This window comes from Orcinus orca, chromosome 6 (assembly GCF_937001465.1).
Source record: "Orcinus orca chromosome 6, mOrcOrc1.1, whole genome shotgun sequence".
Taxonomy (NCBI): Eukaryota; Metazoa; Chordata; class Mammalia; order Artiodactyla; family Delphinidae; genus Orcinus; species Orcinus orca.
The window spans coordinates 67,112,917-67,133,078 of NC_064564.1; the positions used below are offsets into that span (position 1 = coordinate 67,112,917).

General features: G+C 38.1%; 1 protein-coding gene across 3 annotated transcripts in view; it reads left to right on the forward strand.

The window, feature by feature from the left end:
• Positions 1–20,162, forward strand: part of RFX3 (regulatory factor X3) — a 288,511-nt gene that overhangs the window by 265,350 nt on the left and 2,999 nt on the right. For all 3 annotated transcript variants that reach the window (XM_049711842.1, XM_004286226.3, XM_004286227.3), the window contains 2 exons: positions 644–797; positions 18,513–18,555. In XM_049711842.1, the coding sequence (XP_049567799.1) occupies positions 644–797; positions 18,513–18,555 (197 nt within the window). The remainder of the gene's footprint in view (positions 1–643; positions 798–18,512; positions 18,556–20,162) is intronic.

The following is a 20,162-nucleotide window of genomic DNA, read 5'->3' on the forward strand; positions in this document are numbered from 1 at the left end:
TCAGTAGTTGTGGCTCACAGGCTCTAGAGCGCAGGCTCAGTAGTTGTGGCTCACAGGCTTAGTTGCTCCGAGGCTTGTGGGCTCTTCCTGGACCAGGGACAGAACCCATGTCCCCTGCAATGGCAGGCGGATTCCTTACCACTGCCCCACCAGGGAAGTCCCTGCTTAGTATATTTTGTAAACTTGGTCAAATACATGTTTTTCTCACAGCGTACCCCAGAGGTCGTTATCACTGAGAGATACTGACACAGTGTTTACGCGTCATCAATAAGACCTTCACTTTGAGTTGCTTTTTCTTATGGTGATGATTTGTCAGCCTTCCAAAAATATTTTTTATTCAATTCTGACCCCTTTGTGAATTTAATAGAATCAAAAGACTTGCCTATGACAGTAAAATGGTTTTTCCCAGTTAATAGTTGTCTAGCTCTAATAAGGATCTAGTCAAGTTTCAGTGAAGATGACCTATTTACCACTCTGTTTGAAAGAGTTGAGCCAACTGCTTTCAGTAGTGAAATTATTCCATGGCAGGTTGTGTGCTATACCAATCTTTTAGACCTCTAACTTCTTTTAAGAGGAAAATTAGATTGAACTCTAATCCTGCTCACTAACAATGGCTGCATATGTGTCTTTTCTCTCGGAACAGCTCAATGGTTATTCGGGACTTAACCCTACGCAGTGCTGCTAGCTTTGGCTCCTTCCACCTGATCCGTCTGCTCTACGACGAGTATATGTTCTACTTAGTAGAACATCGTGTTGCTCAGGCAACAGGAGAGACACCCATAGCGGTCATGGGTGAGGTAAGAGAGGCTAAAAGAGCTATGACCCACAGGGCTTTCTAAAAAGATCTGAATTTTATTTTAATCTAAATGTATTAATCGTCAAAGCAACGGTTCCTAACCAATGAGTTTTGGACCCCAGAGGGCCTGTGTGGTTATTTCAGGGGGTCCTTAAATCCCTCTGTTCATACATATTTTCTTAGTCAAAGGTTCTAAAACTGTCGATTATATCATGTGAAAGTACATGGAATACTTAAATATGCTATAAAGGTGTCTATGTAAAAGAAAATCTTGAGAATCACTGAATTTTAAAAAATCCTTAATATTGCTCAGCCATAAAAGAGAATGAAATAATGCTATTTGCAGCAACAGGGATGCACCTAGAAATTAGCATACCAAGTGAAGTTAAGTCAGAGAAAGACAGATATTATATGATATCACTTATATGTGGAATCTAAAAAAAATAGTACAAATGAATTTATTTACAAAACAGAAACAGACTCACAGACATCGAAAACAAACTTACGGTTACCAAAGGGAAAGCAGGGGTGGGATAAATTGGGGGGTATGGGATTAACAGATGCACACTACCATATATAAAATAGATAAGCAACAAGGTTTTACTGTATATAGCACAGAGAACTTGATCCAATATCTTGTAATAAACTGTATGGAAAAGAAATGAAAAAAAGTTTATAGATATATACATATATAAATATATGTATAACCGAATCACTTTGTTGTATGCCTGAAACTAACACAATATTGTAAATTAGCTATACTTCAATTAAAAAAAAATCCTTATTGACTGGAAAATAAGAAAGATTGATGCTTCTGATAAGGCTAAGGGCTAGGAACTCAGAGGAAAAAGTTAAATATGTGTTTTGTAGACTCTTTTTCCAAGTGCCCAAGAACAAAATGAAGGATAATAACAATGATGATGAAACTGATAGCTAACATTTTGGGGGCACTTACTATGTGCCAAACACAGTCCTAAGTCCCTTATGTATAATAAAGCATTTAACACATACAACAACTCTTTGAGATAGGTGCTACGTTATCCTGTTTACAGATGAGAATCTGAGGTTCAGGAAGAAAGCTAAGACACAGAGAGATTAAAGGGTTACATAGCTAGCAGACAGTGGAGACCTGTTTTGAATATTCAGTCTGATTTTCATACCCATGCTCCTAATCACTAAAGGTGTAGGAAAAAAATTCTCTTCCTCTTAATTTCTGGATAGTGTCAAAATGTATTTTCAACATGTCGTAAAGCTAAAATGCTAAAGTTAATATACACAAGGGCTGGTTAATATAATGAGGGATAGAGGCACATGCACAAACGATTCAGCCCTGGCTCACTTTGTTGTACTGAACTGGGTTTTGATTGAATCCAGATTTTGCTGGATTATGCCAGGTTAGGCAATGTTGCATATTACTGCCCAAAGCAGTCAAGAAGACATGTTCACTTTTAAGCTATGTGTGTGTGCTTATTTAAATTAAAAAAGTAAAAATAAATATTAGATGCTTTTCCTAGTTTAATAAATATGATGATAAAGGTATAAATTTAAAAATATATTAAAATACCTCAAGGACCTTTATAAGTATTCTAATATAAATAAAATACATGTGACTTTTATTCAGAAAGTTGGTTAAAATATTCTTCTTTCCCTCTTTAAAATCCCTTGCTGTATGCTGATCTATATGTGTTTGTATGTTTCTTAATGGTGATTGTGCCTAAGTGATGCCAATTATGTGTATGTGAGATTAAGCAAGATTCATTTTAGCTTTTAAATTACAGGCAGGACCTCATCATTGACCAAAACAATCTGGACTTTTCTTAGATTTGAGTTCCCCTCAGTGCCTCTTTCCTTAGTTCTCTTATAGATGCCTGGTTGCAAAATGCCCAGTTGGCAAGTAGATTAAATACGATAAAATTTTTTAACTCAGGGCTCAAAACTTCTGAAATAGACATGCCTTTTGGTATATTTAACACATTTGGCAACTACCTCATATGCTCCAGGACTTCTTTAACAGGATAACCAGGATAATGATAAACAGCGATTCTCATTAACACCATGTGGCTAATCCTGATGCATGATCTCTGTTTCCCCTGCATCTCTAGGGAGCAAAGCCTGTGGCCATGAGCCAGTGACACAGTGTGAAGACTTAGCGACCTCCTCATATGCTAATACAAGCAGTACTGGCTCACCAGTATTAAAATGGCCTTATATAGTCTATACTGCCAACTAATCATTCTAATGATTTAATTGACATTCTTTTTTACTATATGTAAACAATGTAAATGAATAAGACAGATTGCCACATGATTCAAAGATATAATATAAATAAAGTCTAGATCAGAAAGTAAGGTATAAATACCTTCTCTAAGATCAAAGATCTAAGCATACCTCTTGATTTCTTTGCTTACTATCTCCTTACCCAATTTATAGGAAAATCTGTCTATGCTGTCTATGCTCATCCGTTATTCAGCCAAGGCCAAGTAAAGCTAATTTTACAGGCTTGATCTCCCCTTAAAACATTGATGCCTTGTAGACCAATTGGCCATTATAGACCTGTTGGCCATGGTCATATTGTCATGTCTAAAATTTCTTGATTCTTGGGAAAAGGAGAAGGAAATTCAAGGGAAAGGAAGGCATGCATCTCTCACGTGTTATCCTAAGCCTACCCTAGAAATGAGATTGGAGGTAAAAAAGGCTTTCATGTGTCAAGCCTCAGCTGCATTCTTAGCTCCGTAAATGACCTCCCTTTCCAAACCTCAAGTCCAGAAGTGCCTGTGTATATAATTGGAGCAACACCGCAGGCCAAAATCCATTGAAATCCATAAAAATCACCATTACCCTCAATTGCAGCAAGTGGTTTTCATTCATCAGTAACAACCACCACAAAAACAATAATAATTGTCACTATTTATTGAGAATTTATTATACCCTTAATGAAATTAAGCTCTTGATCTATCTACTAATGGTCCTTTCTCAGTAAATGGTACCCTCCCTGTCGATCATGTTGGATATGTGAGCATCATCTTTATGTATCTTTCTGTCTTGACCTGCATATCCAACCAGTTACTAAGTCTGCCCTTTCCCAAACTCCCCATAGTGCAGTCAGTATCATCTTATGAAAATGCAAACCTGATTGTGTTATCCACACCTAAAACCCTTTAGTGGCTTTTTCTTCTTCTACTTAAGGAAGAAAAGTCTTCCCTTGGTACAAGATCTGGCCCTGTCTCTCTGATCAACCTCACCCTCCCTCTTCCAGGTCCTTCTGCTGCAATCACAGTAGTCTTTTCTCTATTCTTATTCACCAAGCTTTTCTCATCATTGGACCACTGTGTAAACTGTGCTTTTACCTGGAACCCTCTGCCTGACTCTCGTTGCCCATTCTAACTCCTTCATGTCTTAAATATCAGTTCCTCGAGGAGGCCCAACTTCCCCCAGACTATGTTAGATGCTCCTTTTCTCTCTGATTTGTACTTTTACTTTCATTCTAGAACCTACGTAATATTAATTGCGTGATTCTTTGTATGATTTGTGTTATCGAAGATTTAATGCCTGGAAATAATGGAGAACTTTAAGTCAGAAGAACTAAACTCTACTTATAGTTCTGTCATTTATGGTAGTATAATCTTGGGCAAATTGTGTTCACTTTTGTTGATTCTCAGACTTATCTCTAAAATTAATTTATTCATTTATCTAACAAATACTTCTTATGCATCTACTCTAGACCAAACATTGTAATGTTTAGGATGTAGTGATGAACAAAATGGATTTTGATGCTGCATTCAAGGAACTTATATTTTAGTAGGGGATACATATTTGTTAAATGTTCATATAACTATATAGCTATAAATTCTGATAAGTGCTGTAAAGGAAAATTAAAGGGATATAGGAATACTTAAAGAATAATATTCACTTGTGAGTGAATATTATTTTTAATCTATTTTACAGATGATGAAATGAGACACAGAGCCAGTCACAGTCACACAGAGTCACACAGCTACTAGGTTGTAAAATCAGTTTCTGAAACCAAGTAGCCTGACACGAAAGCCGTTGCTGTTAATCTACCATGCTTATTACCTGCTGCAGGATGGGGTGAGATTGGAATAAGAATAGTTCAGAAATCAGTAAAGGGACAGCTGAAAAATAGTCACAAACTTTATTGGACATTTGTTTTACCTTTATAGGTGCTGTATTTGGGAGAGGTGTCAGGCAGCTAACTAGATCCAGAAGCAAAAGGAAAGGTTTCCCTTTCAAAGTAACTTAAGGATAATTAATACATCTCTTCACTAATGTGAATTCAATAAATGAGTTTTAAAATTAACATTATTTACATTATTTGAGCAGGCAAGAGAGACCAATACATCATGTTTTACATATAAACACAGTATACAAACATACAAGTTTTATTTTTACATTCCCTGTAGCACTGACATTTCAGTTGTTGAAATGAAGGCTACCATGTAATGGAACCCCGAAATGAAACAGCATCACCACCATGAGTTTTCTTCTAAACGTCAGCCTGCTACTACATTAATACTGAGCAGTAAGTTATTTAAAGCATTTACATTTCCAAAGTTTCATTATTATTTTTATTTTTTGCCTAGATGATAAAAAGGAAACTATTTACTGCTAAGATTTATGCAATTTTTTGAATTTTTATTTAAATATTATAAATATGCCAATAGAGTTTCTGGCAGTGGTGAAATTTTAAGAGTAGGAATAAAGTAAAATAAACAAGTTGCATCTCTTTGCACACCTGTTAAATTTTTTAAAAAATCATAAGGTTTTCTGTACAGCTCTGACAAGGAAAATTGAGCAGAAAATATCCTTTTATTTGGATTTTATGACTAGTTGAAGGATATTTAGAAGTTAATGGCATACATGCTTTATTTCTTTAAAATATACATAGTCTTAATGTATTCACTGAATCTACAAATTTTTATTGCTTCATAAAATGATTTTTATATTTATATTTTTATATTTAATGTATTAAATATATTTAAATTGCCTTTATCATAATTTAATTTTACTTAATATTATATCTTTGTAATCAACTTTTTGAAATAAAAATAGGAACCAAAAGCTGCTTTAATTGCTCAGCTGTGAATATCAATATTAAAAATATAATATTTTAGTAATATTTTTAGGGAAAAAAAATTGAGGAACTCTTAAGGGTTTACCATTAAAAGAAAAATGTCTTGGCTTCAGTAAAATTGATATACTCAAAGTGAAAGGGGAAAAAACTCTTTAAAATTTAAAAACTGGAGAAGAGCAATAATAATTCACAGGCAGGCTTTTAGGATAAAAGTTGAGTGAAAAAGTTCCATTTGATGGAAGTACAACCATTGCAAATATGCATGGATGCTTAAGATAAAATCAAATTAATGAAAAATAGATTTCAGTGAGCATTATTCTAGTGCAACTAGGGAATACACTGAAAATGTACCTGTTGAATAATAGACTTGTTATAGAATATTTTAAAAGGGATGAATGATATCACAGTTGAAATCATTTGCAGGAAAAAAAAACATCTGGGAACAGTAGTAACTTAAAAAATGTAATGAATACTTGTCAAAAGTTATATTCATTATTATTTATAATAAAGATTACTGTTTATTAATATTTTTCTAATTGAAGACTGATCTTCTGACAACTACTCTGCTAAATGTCTTACATTTTTATGTAATATTCACCAAAACCTTACAAGGGATATGTTAGTGTTCCCATTTCACCCATAAGGAAAACAGAGGTTGAAAGTTGCCCAATATCAGAACTAGTGGTAGCGCTAACTGTAGGAAATGGGGCTGTCTCACTCCAAGTAGCCAAATCGGTTCAATCCACATTTTAATTTTTCACCATATAAATTGTTTATAGACAGTTTCGGAATAGGGACTAATTTATTTCTGTCTGAACTTTACAACTCCCCCAAATGCCTGCACACTCGCAATCATGCACAAACCAGATGCCTGGTATGAAAGCTTTCATTATTTTGTTCCAAGGCTTCTTTCCTCTGCATTGCAGGATGCATCTTGATAGTCCTACCACCCTTCCCCTTTCCACTTTTTGTTAGTAGATGTTCAGAATATGCAAACTAAATGGAATATTAGTCTAAGCAAATTGCAGTTGGAAAGCTAAATCTGCCAGAAGACAACAACAACAAATTACACCCTTCAGCTCCTCTGTACCCACCCACAGACCTAAATCAAAGTTATGGTTTTAGAATTTGCAGTTTGCTTTTAGCTGTAAATCTGCTCCTCTACATTAGCACAATTCTAACAACTTGAAAATAAATGATAAAAGTGACTCCCTGGAAAGCCTTTCTCCTCCACCTTCATCCTCCAAGTTCCTAAGAATTATCTCTGTAGATGCTCTCCTGTATTTTTTTCTCCTCTTTCCTGGTTTGTCATTCTGTTCCTTACTCTCCTTGCATGTGAGCAAAGCACCTATTGACTCAGCAGCCCAGGGCTTCAACCCTATCCCTCTGGGATCCCTGCTCATTAGCTTCCTCCACTTGGTTTCCTTCCCTGCTTGCTCTAGGCTCTAACCTCTCCTCACATCCTCTTCAGGGAATGGAGTTTTGCTTACAGCTCTGGTCTAAACACAATCCCACAATAGGTGCCCCAAAAATACTCATTCAAGGAAGGAAGGCAAAAGAATGATGGAAAGACAGACAACCAACTAACAGAACTTCTCATTTCATTTCATGATGGACATACTGGATTTCTATATCAGGAAAATAATGCTCCTAGACCAAGAAGAGCTCCCTTTCCCCAGAGTACTCCTTCAGTATTTCAGAGAACCTCCGTTATGAAGTTGGGTTTTCATAAGTGCTTACAACTAGAGATTAGTTTTCCTGAAGTGTTTGGAAGTGGGAAAAGAGAAGAAAATAGAAATCCAGGATTTCTTGACATTGTTCAAGAACTAAAATGATCACTGTAGACGTTAGGAAGGGAAACTCGGCACACTGTCCTCTTCAGCAAAGTCCACCACTGGGCTCTTTGCTTAGCAACAGGTTAGCCTGGTAGCCCAGCCTCAGAGTCAACTAGGTGTGAAACGTTACCTGGCCTAGATTAAGCATGACAGCTCCCCCTGCTGGCCTCCTTGCCATGCTCTACCATCCTGTGCCCAGCCCAAGTGGCTCTGGCCTTCCATTGTCTTTCTGGTATTTTTGCTCAGACACAGGTGAAGTTGATGGTTGCTGGTCCTCCTGGTAAAGAAATAGTCCTTGTTTGGGATGGGTAATTTCCTCAATTCACGGGAATTGTTTTCTGCTTTTCACCATCACTATACTAAAATATACTTTCATAAGTATGAGAGATTTCCAGCAAGTATATGGGCCAGTTGTGATGATCCTTCCATCACTTCAAATCTGATTCATGCTAGTGGTAAAGGTCTGCTTGGTACAAAGAGAACATGTTTCCACACTTTCACCACCCTTGTCTCTCCAGTTAATAATTTCCAAAAAAAAGGAAAGTGGTATAATCAAAATAGATACTCCTCTGACATAATAAATTGATATCATGCTTTCCTGATAGACAGTGAAGGTGGCCTCAGTGGGAGCTTGTCTTTAGTTAAGAGCACCAAGGTTCTTTCTTTTCAGCCCACAGTTTTATTTACATAAAGGATATGCTGCCAGGCCCAACCCTAGCATTTGGGTAAATAGATCTTGGTAATAACTTGGAAGGCTGGGTTTAAATTTAAAATTCTTAGGCTCCTCCTAGTTCCATGCCAGAAAATGGTGACATAGACATAGTTGACCCATGGCCCACCCTGTGGCCCCTAGACCACTTCTCTTGTGTATCATTCCCTATCCTGTATTGTGAAGAGCCTGTGCTCATGCTTGTGGGCACCTCAGTCCAGTGTTCAGGTTTTGTCTGCCCTTTGCAAATAGCTGCACCTCCGCACTGGCTCTCCCTTCTTTCTTCTGATGGGTGGACTTAGGGAGAGACCTGCACAGGCCTGAAAGGGGACTTGGGGCTTTAGGCAGGGAATTATGGGATCTCAGGTAACAGAAGTATGGTCTGGGGGTAGGAGTGAAACACAGGGTCCAGGAGGGCATATCCACGTGGCCCAGTGGACTCCTTGTCTGTGGGGAGGGCCATGGCCACAGGAAAGGCAGAGCAGGGCTCTCCGTGGTGTGGGGCTCAGGACAGAGGCCCCTCCTAGTTTGGCCTAATGGTAGCATTAAATGTTAATGGTTTTGAAATTACTTTTCTCCTCAAAAGCAACTAAGGCCTGTATTCCTACTTCTTCACTACCTGCGTGCTCACTTATGAGTGCTTCTTAGAGGTTTTTCTTCTTGAAGTATAATTGATTTACAATATTATATTAGTTTCAGGTATCCAGCCTAGCGATTCAGTATTTTTACAGATGATACTCCATTTAAAGTTATCACAAAATAATGGCTATATTTCCCTGTGCTCTAAATATATCCTTGTTGCTTATCTGTTTTATACATAGTCGTTTATATCACTTCTTAGAAATTTTGAAACAATATAAAGGTAGATAAATTACTGTGTTCCCAGGGCGCAGAGGGCAACAAAAAAGCCTGAAAAGTCAGAATCATGATGAAAATATGCTACCCGGGTAGAGAGTAGCCAACAGCGCAAGTTGCCAGGATAGCTGGCTAGCCTGAAGGGGTAGAACCAACAGCAAATATAGGGCAGAATTTGCCTTGCTGTGATGCAAACAGGCAGAAATCTTAGCCATCTTAGCAGGCTTCAGTAAAACTATTTGGAAATACATAGAAAAGTCCACTTCCAGAAAAAAAAAAAACAAAAACAAGGAACACAAGATTTTACCAACTGGAACACTAACATGACTTGCGAATTTTTTAAAATCTGAAATCACTTTAAAATCAGCAATTATTTTTCCTCAGGTGTGAAATCCTGTACCAGTGCTAAATGCAATGCTTTGACTAATTTGGTTCTCATTTGGAAGACATTAAAGAAAATAATAATGTTGTGAAATCCCTTATGATTGAAATTTCAAGACATTTCTCTCCACCGTCAAAAACATTCAAAATAGTTGCCACTACCTAATCCTTTTGTGATCGATTCTACTAACTTCGGTTAATAGAACTGAAATCATAGGAGATTGTGCAGCTATCTAAGGTTTGTAAAGTTCAGAACATTACAAAGTTCAAGCTAAGTACAGAATGTTGAAAGATTAGAATTGGGTCAAGAACTTCCAAATCTGCATGGGAACAATCTTCCTGCTTTTATAGGAACTGCTTTAAAGGCTCTTACTCCTTTATTGACTTCTTAGAAGAACAAAGCAAGAAGCAGTTGGTTAGGTCAAGGTTTACATGTTGACATTCATCTGAGCTTGTCAGCTATTTCTGGTTGTGTGATCATCCTCATTACGCTAAAGGTACAAAACATACACACACACACCATCCTTGTTTAGGACAGCCCTTCTCATGGTATTTGCTTGAGTCATAAATGGCTTGGTCAGTACATCAAGTGACTTCAACTTCAGCCCTAGACTGAGTTTATAGTGTCAACAACCTTAGGTCAAAGCCTAAGGAACACTTCCATTCTGAAGCAGCAGTACTCCTTGTAGCCCCACTCAGCTAGAGACATTTCATTTTGAAATCACCATCTTACGGTTTTAGGGTTAAATGGAATTCTAGGACTTTAGTATTTGAAAATTGAGTCTTGAAGACATTAAACCCTGTCTATTTCATATATGTGGAAACCTGAGGATCAAAGAGTATTATGTCTGGGGTCACAGGACTGACAGTTGCAGAGTTGGGATTCAAACCCAGGTCAGGCTGGCCCCACACCCCAAGTTGTTCGACACCCAAATTTAAATTTCATATTTCCCATTTAATACCTTTGCAACCTGGGCAAGTTATATATACGTATATCTCAAGAAAACTTGAGTTTTCTCATCAACAAAATAAACATAAGAACCATTCCTTCACAGGGATGTTGTGAGGACTAAAGTAGGAAGGAAGATAGGTATAGGTTATTAGGTATAGGTAGATAGATGGGGTGGATAGGCAGGCAAGCAGACAGGCACATACAAGGTACCAGATTTTTGTTAGTTCCATTTCCTTTCCCTTTCCTTTCCGTAAGTATATAAATGTCTGAAGTTATGTGTATTAGTCAAGAGGGACTATATTTGATTGCCTTCTACTCTGAATTAGATTTTTTAATATTGATTTTACACTGACAATCCAAGTAATACTGTGTTGAATTAGACCATCATTTCTTGACAATACAAACATAAGCTTAGAAGTTGAAATTAATAAAACAGATAACATAAAGGCATGTGAAGTCTTTAATAATACTATATTACAAGGAGAAAATAGCCTGTAGACTGTTTTTGAATGGTGAGTCAAATGATTCATGGAATTACAAAGCATCCACCCACATTATTTGGGATGTAGCCAAAGTGGTAATCAGAGGCAAACTAATTCAATGCTTTATAAAACACCGCCAACATAATAGAATGGGGAAAGGAGTCAATTAGAAAAGAAAATGGCAACATTAGGGAGGAAGCATAAACATAATTGGGTCTAACTAGACATAGCTAGACTTGGATAAAATCTTATCAGTAGGATTGATTGAAAGGTCTTATACGTACTTATGAAGCGGGAAGAAAGTATTATATATAAAATTATATATATATATGTAAAATTTTTGCAAGTTAAAAGGTAAATGTCCCAAAGAGACATCTAATGTCAGCTAATCCCCCGCTAGCACCTTGGCATCTGGCTGCAGCGTCTATACAGCATGGATCCTCATGGAACCATGGAGTAGTGTTAACACAAGAGGGCTTTTCCAAGGTTGTTGGAGCTGCTTGTTGTGCAGTTTGGTGGCACAGGTTGCTCTCATGAAACTGTCCAAAGGACCAGTATGTATGTAACTGGTCCTTAGTGTGTAACTTTATCATCAGAGTTTCTCCTTAGGCCTCTGTTTGGATGTGGAGCTTAGGGCTGTTCTGGCCCCGCTACTCAGTAGCTTTTGATTCCCTCAGTTTTGACTTCCACTTCTTTGTCAGGAATGACTTCCTTATGTGTCATCACTAACAACTTTCAGCTCTGTGATCTTGGTAAACTTCTTGGATGTATGTGTGCTTCCAATAAGTCTAAACCTTGAAATGCATGCTATAAAAAACTTTCAGAGATAGGAAGTTTTATACATAAAATTCAAAGTCTGTAAATGAAAATAAAGAGCAAATGCCCTTAGTGAGAAATATATTATAAAAAATGAATTTGTGCCTATATACAATACCATCCCACCTCACCCCTAATGAAGAGCACAAAACAGACAAAATTGAGGGGAAAATTACTGTGTTACAAGCGACTTAATCTGGAGGATGTATTTCCTCCAATAGTAGAAAAAAATTTACTGTCAAATGATTTTATTCAGGCAAATATGACAGTTTTTTTTGAGGTAGCTTAGATGTGTGTAGTAGGAGGTATAATGACCCCCAAAGGTGTCTACATCCTAACCCTGGGAACATGTGGATATGTTAGTTTACAGATGGACTTAAGGTTACTAATTAATTGACCTTAAAATAAGGAGATTAACCTTGATTATCTGGATTGGCCCACTGTGATCACAAGGGTCTTTAAAAGTGGAAGAGAGAAGCAGAAGAGTCAGTGTCAGAGTGATGTAGTGGAAGAAAGACTTGACCGGACATTGCTGGCTCTGAAGATAGACGGGGGTCACACCCAGGACTGTGGGCAGCCTCTAAAAGCTGGAAAAGGAAAAAAGAAATTCTCCCTAAAAATTTTCAGAGAGGAATGCAACCCCGCCAACACCTTAATTTTAGCTCAGCGAGACCCATTTTGGAATTCTGACTTCCAGAATTAAAAAATAGTAAGTTTGTATTATTTATAGCCACCACATTTGTGGTAATTTGTTTCAGCAGCAATAGGAAACTATTACAGTATAAAAGCTAAATTGCTCTGAATGAAGTCAGTTATTACTTGTGGATTATGAACTCTTCCTCCAGTATATTATTTTTTTCTTACTTCCTCCCCTCCTCTACATACATCTCACTGACATGTCTCCATGGATGACTCCACCCCAAAAACCATCCTCATCTAGAACTATTCCTTATTTGCTTTTACCAATGGAGAACTTATGATATTGGACTATCTCTTCACATCTTCATCCAAATTGGAAAAAAAACTCCCCACTAGGGAGGCTTGCCCCATCTAAATCACTAATACATGTAATCTTTTTCCCAGTCTCTTTTCCATGCAATCTTTCCTCGTATCCTAGACTTCATCCCTCTTCACCCACTAATTGACACAAACACCAACCTTTATCTGTTTCTGTCTGTACATACAAGCCTCCATAGAAAAGAGAGGAAGATTAGTCTTCCAACTGATTTCCATCTTTAAAACTTGACCCATGTTTCTTTCCTTGTGACCATCATTTTTTGATGAAGCTAGTTCTTAAAGCCTCTGGTTCTATATCCTCCCTGTGGCCAAAGTCTTCACACCTTCCTTAAAGACAAAATCTTCCATTCCCTTCACTGTCTGTGAACTGGACCAAATCTTCTAGGGTTTACAAGTTCTTTTAGCCAAAGGCCAGCTCATCATTCATTTTTTATAAAGTTTTATTAGAACACATTCATGCCCACTCATATAACTATCATCTATGGCTATTTTTGCACTGTAGTAGCAGAGCTGAGTAATTGCAACAGGACCGTAACGCCTAAAATATTTACTATCTGACCCCTTACTAACCCCTGTTCTAGACCATACACTTTCATATTTTGGTGCCAGCATGTAAATCAGTTATACATTGTGTGTGTCTGTGTGTGTGTGTGTGTGTGTGTGTGTGTGTGAGGGGGGGGGAGAGATTGTATCTGTCTGCCTGTAAATCTATAAATCTGGGCATACCAGCAGAGAGATTTTGTGGTAAGATGTGGTTTCTGTGGAGGATGTTTACCTGGCTGCCCAGATGGTGTGGTTATGATTACTCACTAACCTTCCTCCCCAGGATGGGGTAAACTCTTCCAGCAGGGGAAGCATCCCCATGGGTGAGGTCTTCATCCCAGTCCTTGAACTCCTTCCTTCTATGCCCAGTCTCTGTTTTGTGGGCCCCCGTGGATCCTCACCAGTTTGCTGTCTGAGCCCCCTGGCTTCCTCTGCATTGTTTCACTTTCCAGCTATTACAATACAAGTCTTGCCTCCCTTATTGTGGAAGGTTCACTGCTGCTGTATCTAACCTGCAATGGTCTCTGCAGTATACCTGTGGGCTGCATCCTCCCATGCTGAGCCTGATTTCTCTCATGGTGCCTGTGCTTAGGCCTCACAGTCCTATGATGAACTGCTTCTCAGCTGCTTGGCCACAAGTCAGGGTCATACTCAGGGTTGCTCTCAAGGATGCTGCCAGTAGTCACATAGGCTGTGCTGACCAGTCTCCCATTTATACTTCCTGGCCATTACTACTCGTCATGAATTTATGGTCTAACAGACTCCCACTGCCTGCCTTGACCACACATTTTTTAGTCTGCTGCTGTCCAGGAGCATGCTCATTATTATGACCGGTTGTCAGGGCCTGGAGAAATGGTTTCTAGGCAAGGAGGTCTTTCTTCCTAAAAACAACAGCTATGCTTTCTCTATGTTCCATTCTGTTTCTACTTCAGAACGTTCCCTATTTATCTATCTGGCTGACAGAACTTTAACTCCTATGTACATCAAAGGCCATATGCTTTCTACCCCAGAGCACACTTTAAATCCCTTAATTTATATTCTTTCTTCCATGTAGGAAACATACATACTTTCTCTCTCTCCCTCTCCCTCCCACTCCCTTACTCCCTCCCTTCCTAAACTGATGGTCAGAATATCTGGTCTCAAATCTAACACCACCATATTTCCTTACAATGTTAGACAAATTAACATGTTTTCAATAGCTGCAAGATTAAATCTAAGCTCCTTACCTAGCCAGATTCATAAGTTTTTTGTGAGGTGCTGATGAACAGTGACAGGGAAGGAGATGCTTAAGTAGGGCTGTGAGGAAAAGCCTCTCTGAAGAAGTGATATTGAGAAAGTGATACTTGAGGTCATCATATTTGAGAGGAAGCCAACTATATGCTGAACCATGAAAGTACTTTATAAGCTGTAAGACGTCACCTCAGTGAATAGTAGTCCCCTCCAGTCCCCTGTGCAGCAGGGGAAATTAGAAAGCAGTAAGAGTTTTTCAGTTTCTGAAGCTATAACTTTTCAGTAATCTCTGGACTTCCTTGCCAACCTCTATTTTTTTTATTTATTTATTTATTTATTTTTTGTGCTACGCGGTCCTCTCACTGCTGTGGCCTTTCCTGTTACGGAGCACAGGCTCCGGACGCGCAGGCTCAGTGGCCATGGCTCACAGGCCCAGCCGCTCCGCGGCATGTGGGATCTTCCCGGACCAGGGCACGAACCCTCGTCCCCTGCAACGGCAGGCGGACCCTCAACCATTGAGCCACCAGGGAAGCCCCAACCTCCATTTTTTTAATCCAAATCATGTCTCTCCTTCTCCTCTTCTGTTGCTAGTGTGTGCTGGCCTCATTTACGTCCCTGTCGTCTCTCTCCTGTCTGTGATGCCGCCGTCCTTATGCCCGCTCTCAGTCTTCCCTGCCTCCCTTCCCTTCCTTCCTCCCTTCCTGCTACTTTGACTTGCTGCTCCCTCCAAACTCCCTTTCTAATAACCCTGTGGTTTTAAAACCTTCCTGAAGGTTTCCTAGGCTGCCTTGGTTTTTGGCTAAACTACCTGTCCTTTTTAATATAAACAACTTCTGATACTCACCTTCAGAAAGAGGGAATATTTCCAAATTAATCTGACTGGAACTTGGCTGGCAGAGTGCCTAGCACATAATAAGCTCTCAATAAATATTTTTTGAATACTGAATGAACGAACTGATTGTCCTGATCTTACCTACTCTATCTGTAGGATTAGGGTGTTTTTTTTCCTTAATCACATGTATATTCTTTTTTTTTTTCTTGGCTGCGTTGGGTCTTCGTTGCTGCGCGGGCTTTCTCTAGTTGCGGCGAGCGGGGGCTACTCTTTGTTGCGGTACGAGGGCTTCTCATTGCGGTGGCTTCTCTTGTTACGGAGCACGGGCTCCAGGTGCGTGGGCTTCAGGAGTTGTGGCTCACGGACTTCAGAGTGCAGGCTCAGTAGTTGTGGCTCACGGGCTTAGTTGCTCCGCGACATGTGGGATCTTCCCAGACCAGGGCTTGAACCCATGTCCCCTGTATTGGCAGGTGGGTTCTTAACCACTGCGCCACCAGGGAAGTCCTCAAATGTATATTCTTTCCTCACACATAAAATGCATATTAAAACCTTCACCTTCCACTATACAGGTATATCAAAACCTCTTATTCACAATATTTTTATTTTAAATCTACTGTATGTTGTACATATGGAACTTTGTCATTAATCCCAGAGACAACTACAGGCATTGGCAGTATCTTGAGGATTTTTTTTTTCTTTTTTTCCACAGTGTCCCTCACAGTGCATGGTCACAAGCCCTCAGCATTGAGTATGCAAATGTTTACTTACTAATGCTAATAATGATTACAGAGATTTCGATTGTTTTTGGTTTTTATTTTCATCATCCTGAGTAATCAGATGTATTCATTCAGATTAAGCAGAAATTTTCAAAGGAAAATCTTTCTATTACGTTGTCATATTTTCAGTTAAGTAGCAACTAAAAGCAGTGTTTCTTTCGAAGAAAAATTTCCATATGTGTTCAAAGTTTGGTTTTAGCCCCTTTGCATGATACTATTGATCACTGATGGCAGTAATAATTTAGTCTCAAACAACTTTTCAAGATTTATCAAAAACAAATGGTGTATTCACTTTTTATAGATATGGAAGGTATGTTTAGACTCATCACTGCCAACTCATTTCCAGTATTGGGTCTTAAGTGTTGTTAAGTACTCATTTAAAAGAAATAAAAATCTTACTCTATGTGTCAACTAGAAATAACATATAAATGACCCTTCAGCTTTGGGCATTCTCTGTTTATAGTTCTAAAAATTTAAATAATACCAAAAATAGGTAAAGAATCCTGTTGTGTTTTTTGGTGCTTTTATTATATTCTTTAATTCAAGAAATCCTGTACAATTTAAACTGTGGTTTTTATTTAGACTAACATAAGGTTCTGAGCCATGTGAACAGGAACAACTTCAAAACAACAGTTCAGTATTTATGATTTTATGTTTGCTGCCCATGGGACGTAACTATAACGCAATGGGGCAGTCCTTCAAACAAATATACTAAGAGTTGTGCAACCAGGAGGCCCTTGTCCCCTTCAAGGCAGTCACCTCGGGAGGCTACACATTGGTTCAGTAATACTGCCATGGCTTAAAGTGATGTGGAATGCCTCTTTTTAAACTGCCTCTGAACTGCTAAGAAATAATAAAGAGTAAAATGACACATTATTTTAAATATCCTGAATTGTGGCAGAGATGCATTTAAATTTGGTAAGTAATCAGAAATCATCTCAGGACCAAGTACAATGAATAAAATGTGGAGTGTTTGGAGTCACAGTTTGATGTAAAACAACAAGATGGGCTTTCTTGAATGATACATAAACTAACTCTTGAAATTGGTTGTCAAAGAGGAATTCCAGAATCTTGAACCTTGGAATAAATGTATAAGCTCCCAAGGTAGCTACTATGAAGAACAACTCATGTTAAGATAAAAAAAGAAATTATGTGTGTGTATGTTTGCAAAATAAGATCAGTTTTATTACTTTATAGACATATGTTGTAGATGAAAAAAATACTCCTATCATGGAACTCTTTATAAGCAAACTTCCGAATGTAAGTAGAATTTCTCTCTCACCCTTTCTAAGCTTTTTGAGAAACCCGAATTTCTAATAATGACTTATTCTGAATCTTCAGCTTTAAAAAAAAAGTAATGTTTACCATTTAAAAAGCAGGTGCTATGAGGTTTCACTTCACCTTTTTCCAATTAGCTTCGTTACCTCTGCTCTTCAATTTTTTATTTATGTTCACCCTGAGACTCTTAAAATATATTTTTTCACTGTAAAAATATCAAGCTTTTGAACTAAGGTAGCAAGTAAAGTCTAAGCTGAAGGTTATTAATTGTTCCATATTGTTTTAATACCTTTTTTGTTGCACTAATAGCAATCAGATGCATTTCTTTTTTAATTTGGGACCCTGTTATCTTAGTAAATAAGAAGATCAATTACAAGAAGAGAAGTCTCAAAGATTTTGTAAACATAAATACTCTCAGTGTTGGGGCTCCTATTATGTTTTTCATTTCTACAAATAAAAACTCAAAAAAACAGAGTTCAACCAAGTGGCTGGACCATGTTTCTATAGTGTAGACTCTGGGTGGACTCACGGACAGTTAATGGGGGTGGAGCTGATGCATCCTGCTTCGTCAGAGCTTTTCCAAATTTATTCTACCACATCCATCTTCATCCAGGTCAGCCAGGCCCCTATTGCTTCACTGCTGAGTTCAAATAATAAAAAGTAAAATGGAGCATGGAAGACAGAAAATTGTTATCCTTTTGCAAAAAGGCTAAGACAGCTAAATTGTGACACAGTTTAAACTGTTCAATTTTGACAGGTTTGATTGGAAAATTAGGTGACCTGTGTAGTTAGAGATCAAAATGGTCGCTAGTTTACAGTTTTAAAAAGTCGTAGTGTGGTATTTTTACTGCAGTCTCTGAGAATATTATTTTATTCTGCTTGGTAGTAACTGTTGCACAAATGACTATTGTTTTGCAGTTTGGTGATTTAAATGCTGTGTCTCCTGGAAATCTGGATAAAGGTAAGAATTGAAAATAACGTACATTTTTAAGGACTTTTTTTGAGTAAGAAATTCTCATAGAGGAAAATGTATATGTGTATAGCACTTTTATTTTGTGGAAATGGCATACAATCCTTGATGAATATGATAGTTAAGTCTTTTGGAATCTTTTTTATTTCTCCATTTCTATGCTTTCTTTATGTTACATATATTAAGTGCAAGAATTGAATTTAAATACAGTTTAAACTCTTCTTGATTTTTTTTGCCTGCAATTAAGTACAAGTAACCAGAAATTATTTCTGGCTTTCGCCAGAGTTCTGAAAAAAGTGATAAAATTGGGTCAAATATTTTTATTTAAGGCCCACCCGGCAAGAAAAAGATTCCTCAGCGTACTCAAGTCACCAATTCACACTTTTCAGTGGAAAAAGAACTCAGAGATAACAATGAAGTTTACTATAAAAGCAAGATCAGTATTGGGGTAGATGAAAAGGATAACATGTATACTTTTAAATTTTCATATCAGCATTGCCACTCTAATGTGACAACACAATATATAATTCTGAAGAAACTCACGACCTATAAAACCACAGAGTAAAAGGTACAGGGCTCGAAGGAAAATGAGGTTGGAATAGAGTGCACACAAAGAGAAACAATTCTGAAAAAAATACCAGCTCAGTTGTTGTTTTTCTTTTTTTAATGTAAAATTTCTAATAAATAAGCACTGCAGAAAATATATACCTTTCTTCAAAAAACAAAAACAAAAAAAGTGAAGATTTCTTGAGGTTTTAAGGAATTGAGTTTTGGAGTCAGGGAGAAAGTGTCCATAGACTGGGGAGAACTACACCATTATCCCTTCCAGGACAGAGCCAGAGCCAGTGGGGAAACTGAGGCATGAGGAAGCACGTGGGGAATCCACACACGAGGTGCCACACTGTTCTCTGCAGCGTCCTGTACTAGGGTACTCCGTGTTCAGCTTCCGTGCCTCCTTGGTGATGGAAGACATTCACATGCCGGGGAAAGTCCTGTGTGAATCAACATCACTCCCACTTTAAACTCCTATCACTATTTATCAACTGTGTACGCGTTAATTCCTGTTTTAGCAACATGCATAATAGCAAAACAGGAAAAGTAGAGAATGATAGCCCCAAAACATCATTGTTGCAAATATATACTCTATAGGATTAACCAAAGAAACATCAGAGAGGCAAATCAATGATGAGGCCAGTTTGTAAATTCAGAGCAGGAAAAGTGGCTGTTGAAATGCAGGCTCAACATATAAGGCAACCCCGATGATGCACTGACACCAAAGCCTCATAATTCAAATTTGGGGATTTCATCCCAGGGTGTCCGGAGGTGTAGTAGGAATGTTGCTCCTGGGCCAAACACTGAATGGCAGCCAGTCTTCCTTGTCAAGCGTTGAACCAAAGTCTTTGGTAAACTCCAGCAGCACCTAGTTTTAGTTTTTGTGTACCAAATTCCCATAACTTCAAGTAGGTTCCCAGGAAATGTCTTTTGAGTCTCTATAGGAGCATAAAATGTCTGTGGGAACTAGAGAAAGGGCTTGCTTTTGTGATTGCTTTGTAGCCTATCCAGAGGAACCCTGTCACTCACAAGTGGACCTGAAGCAG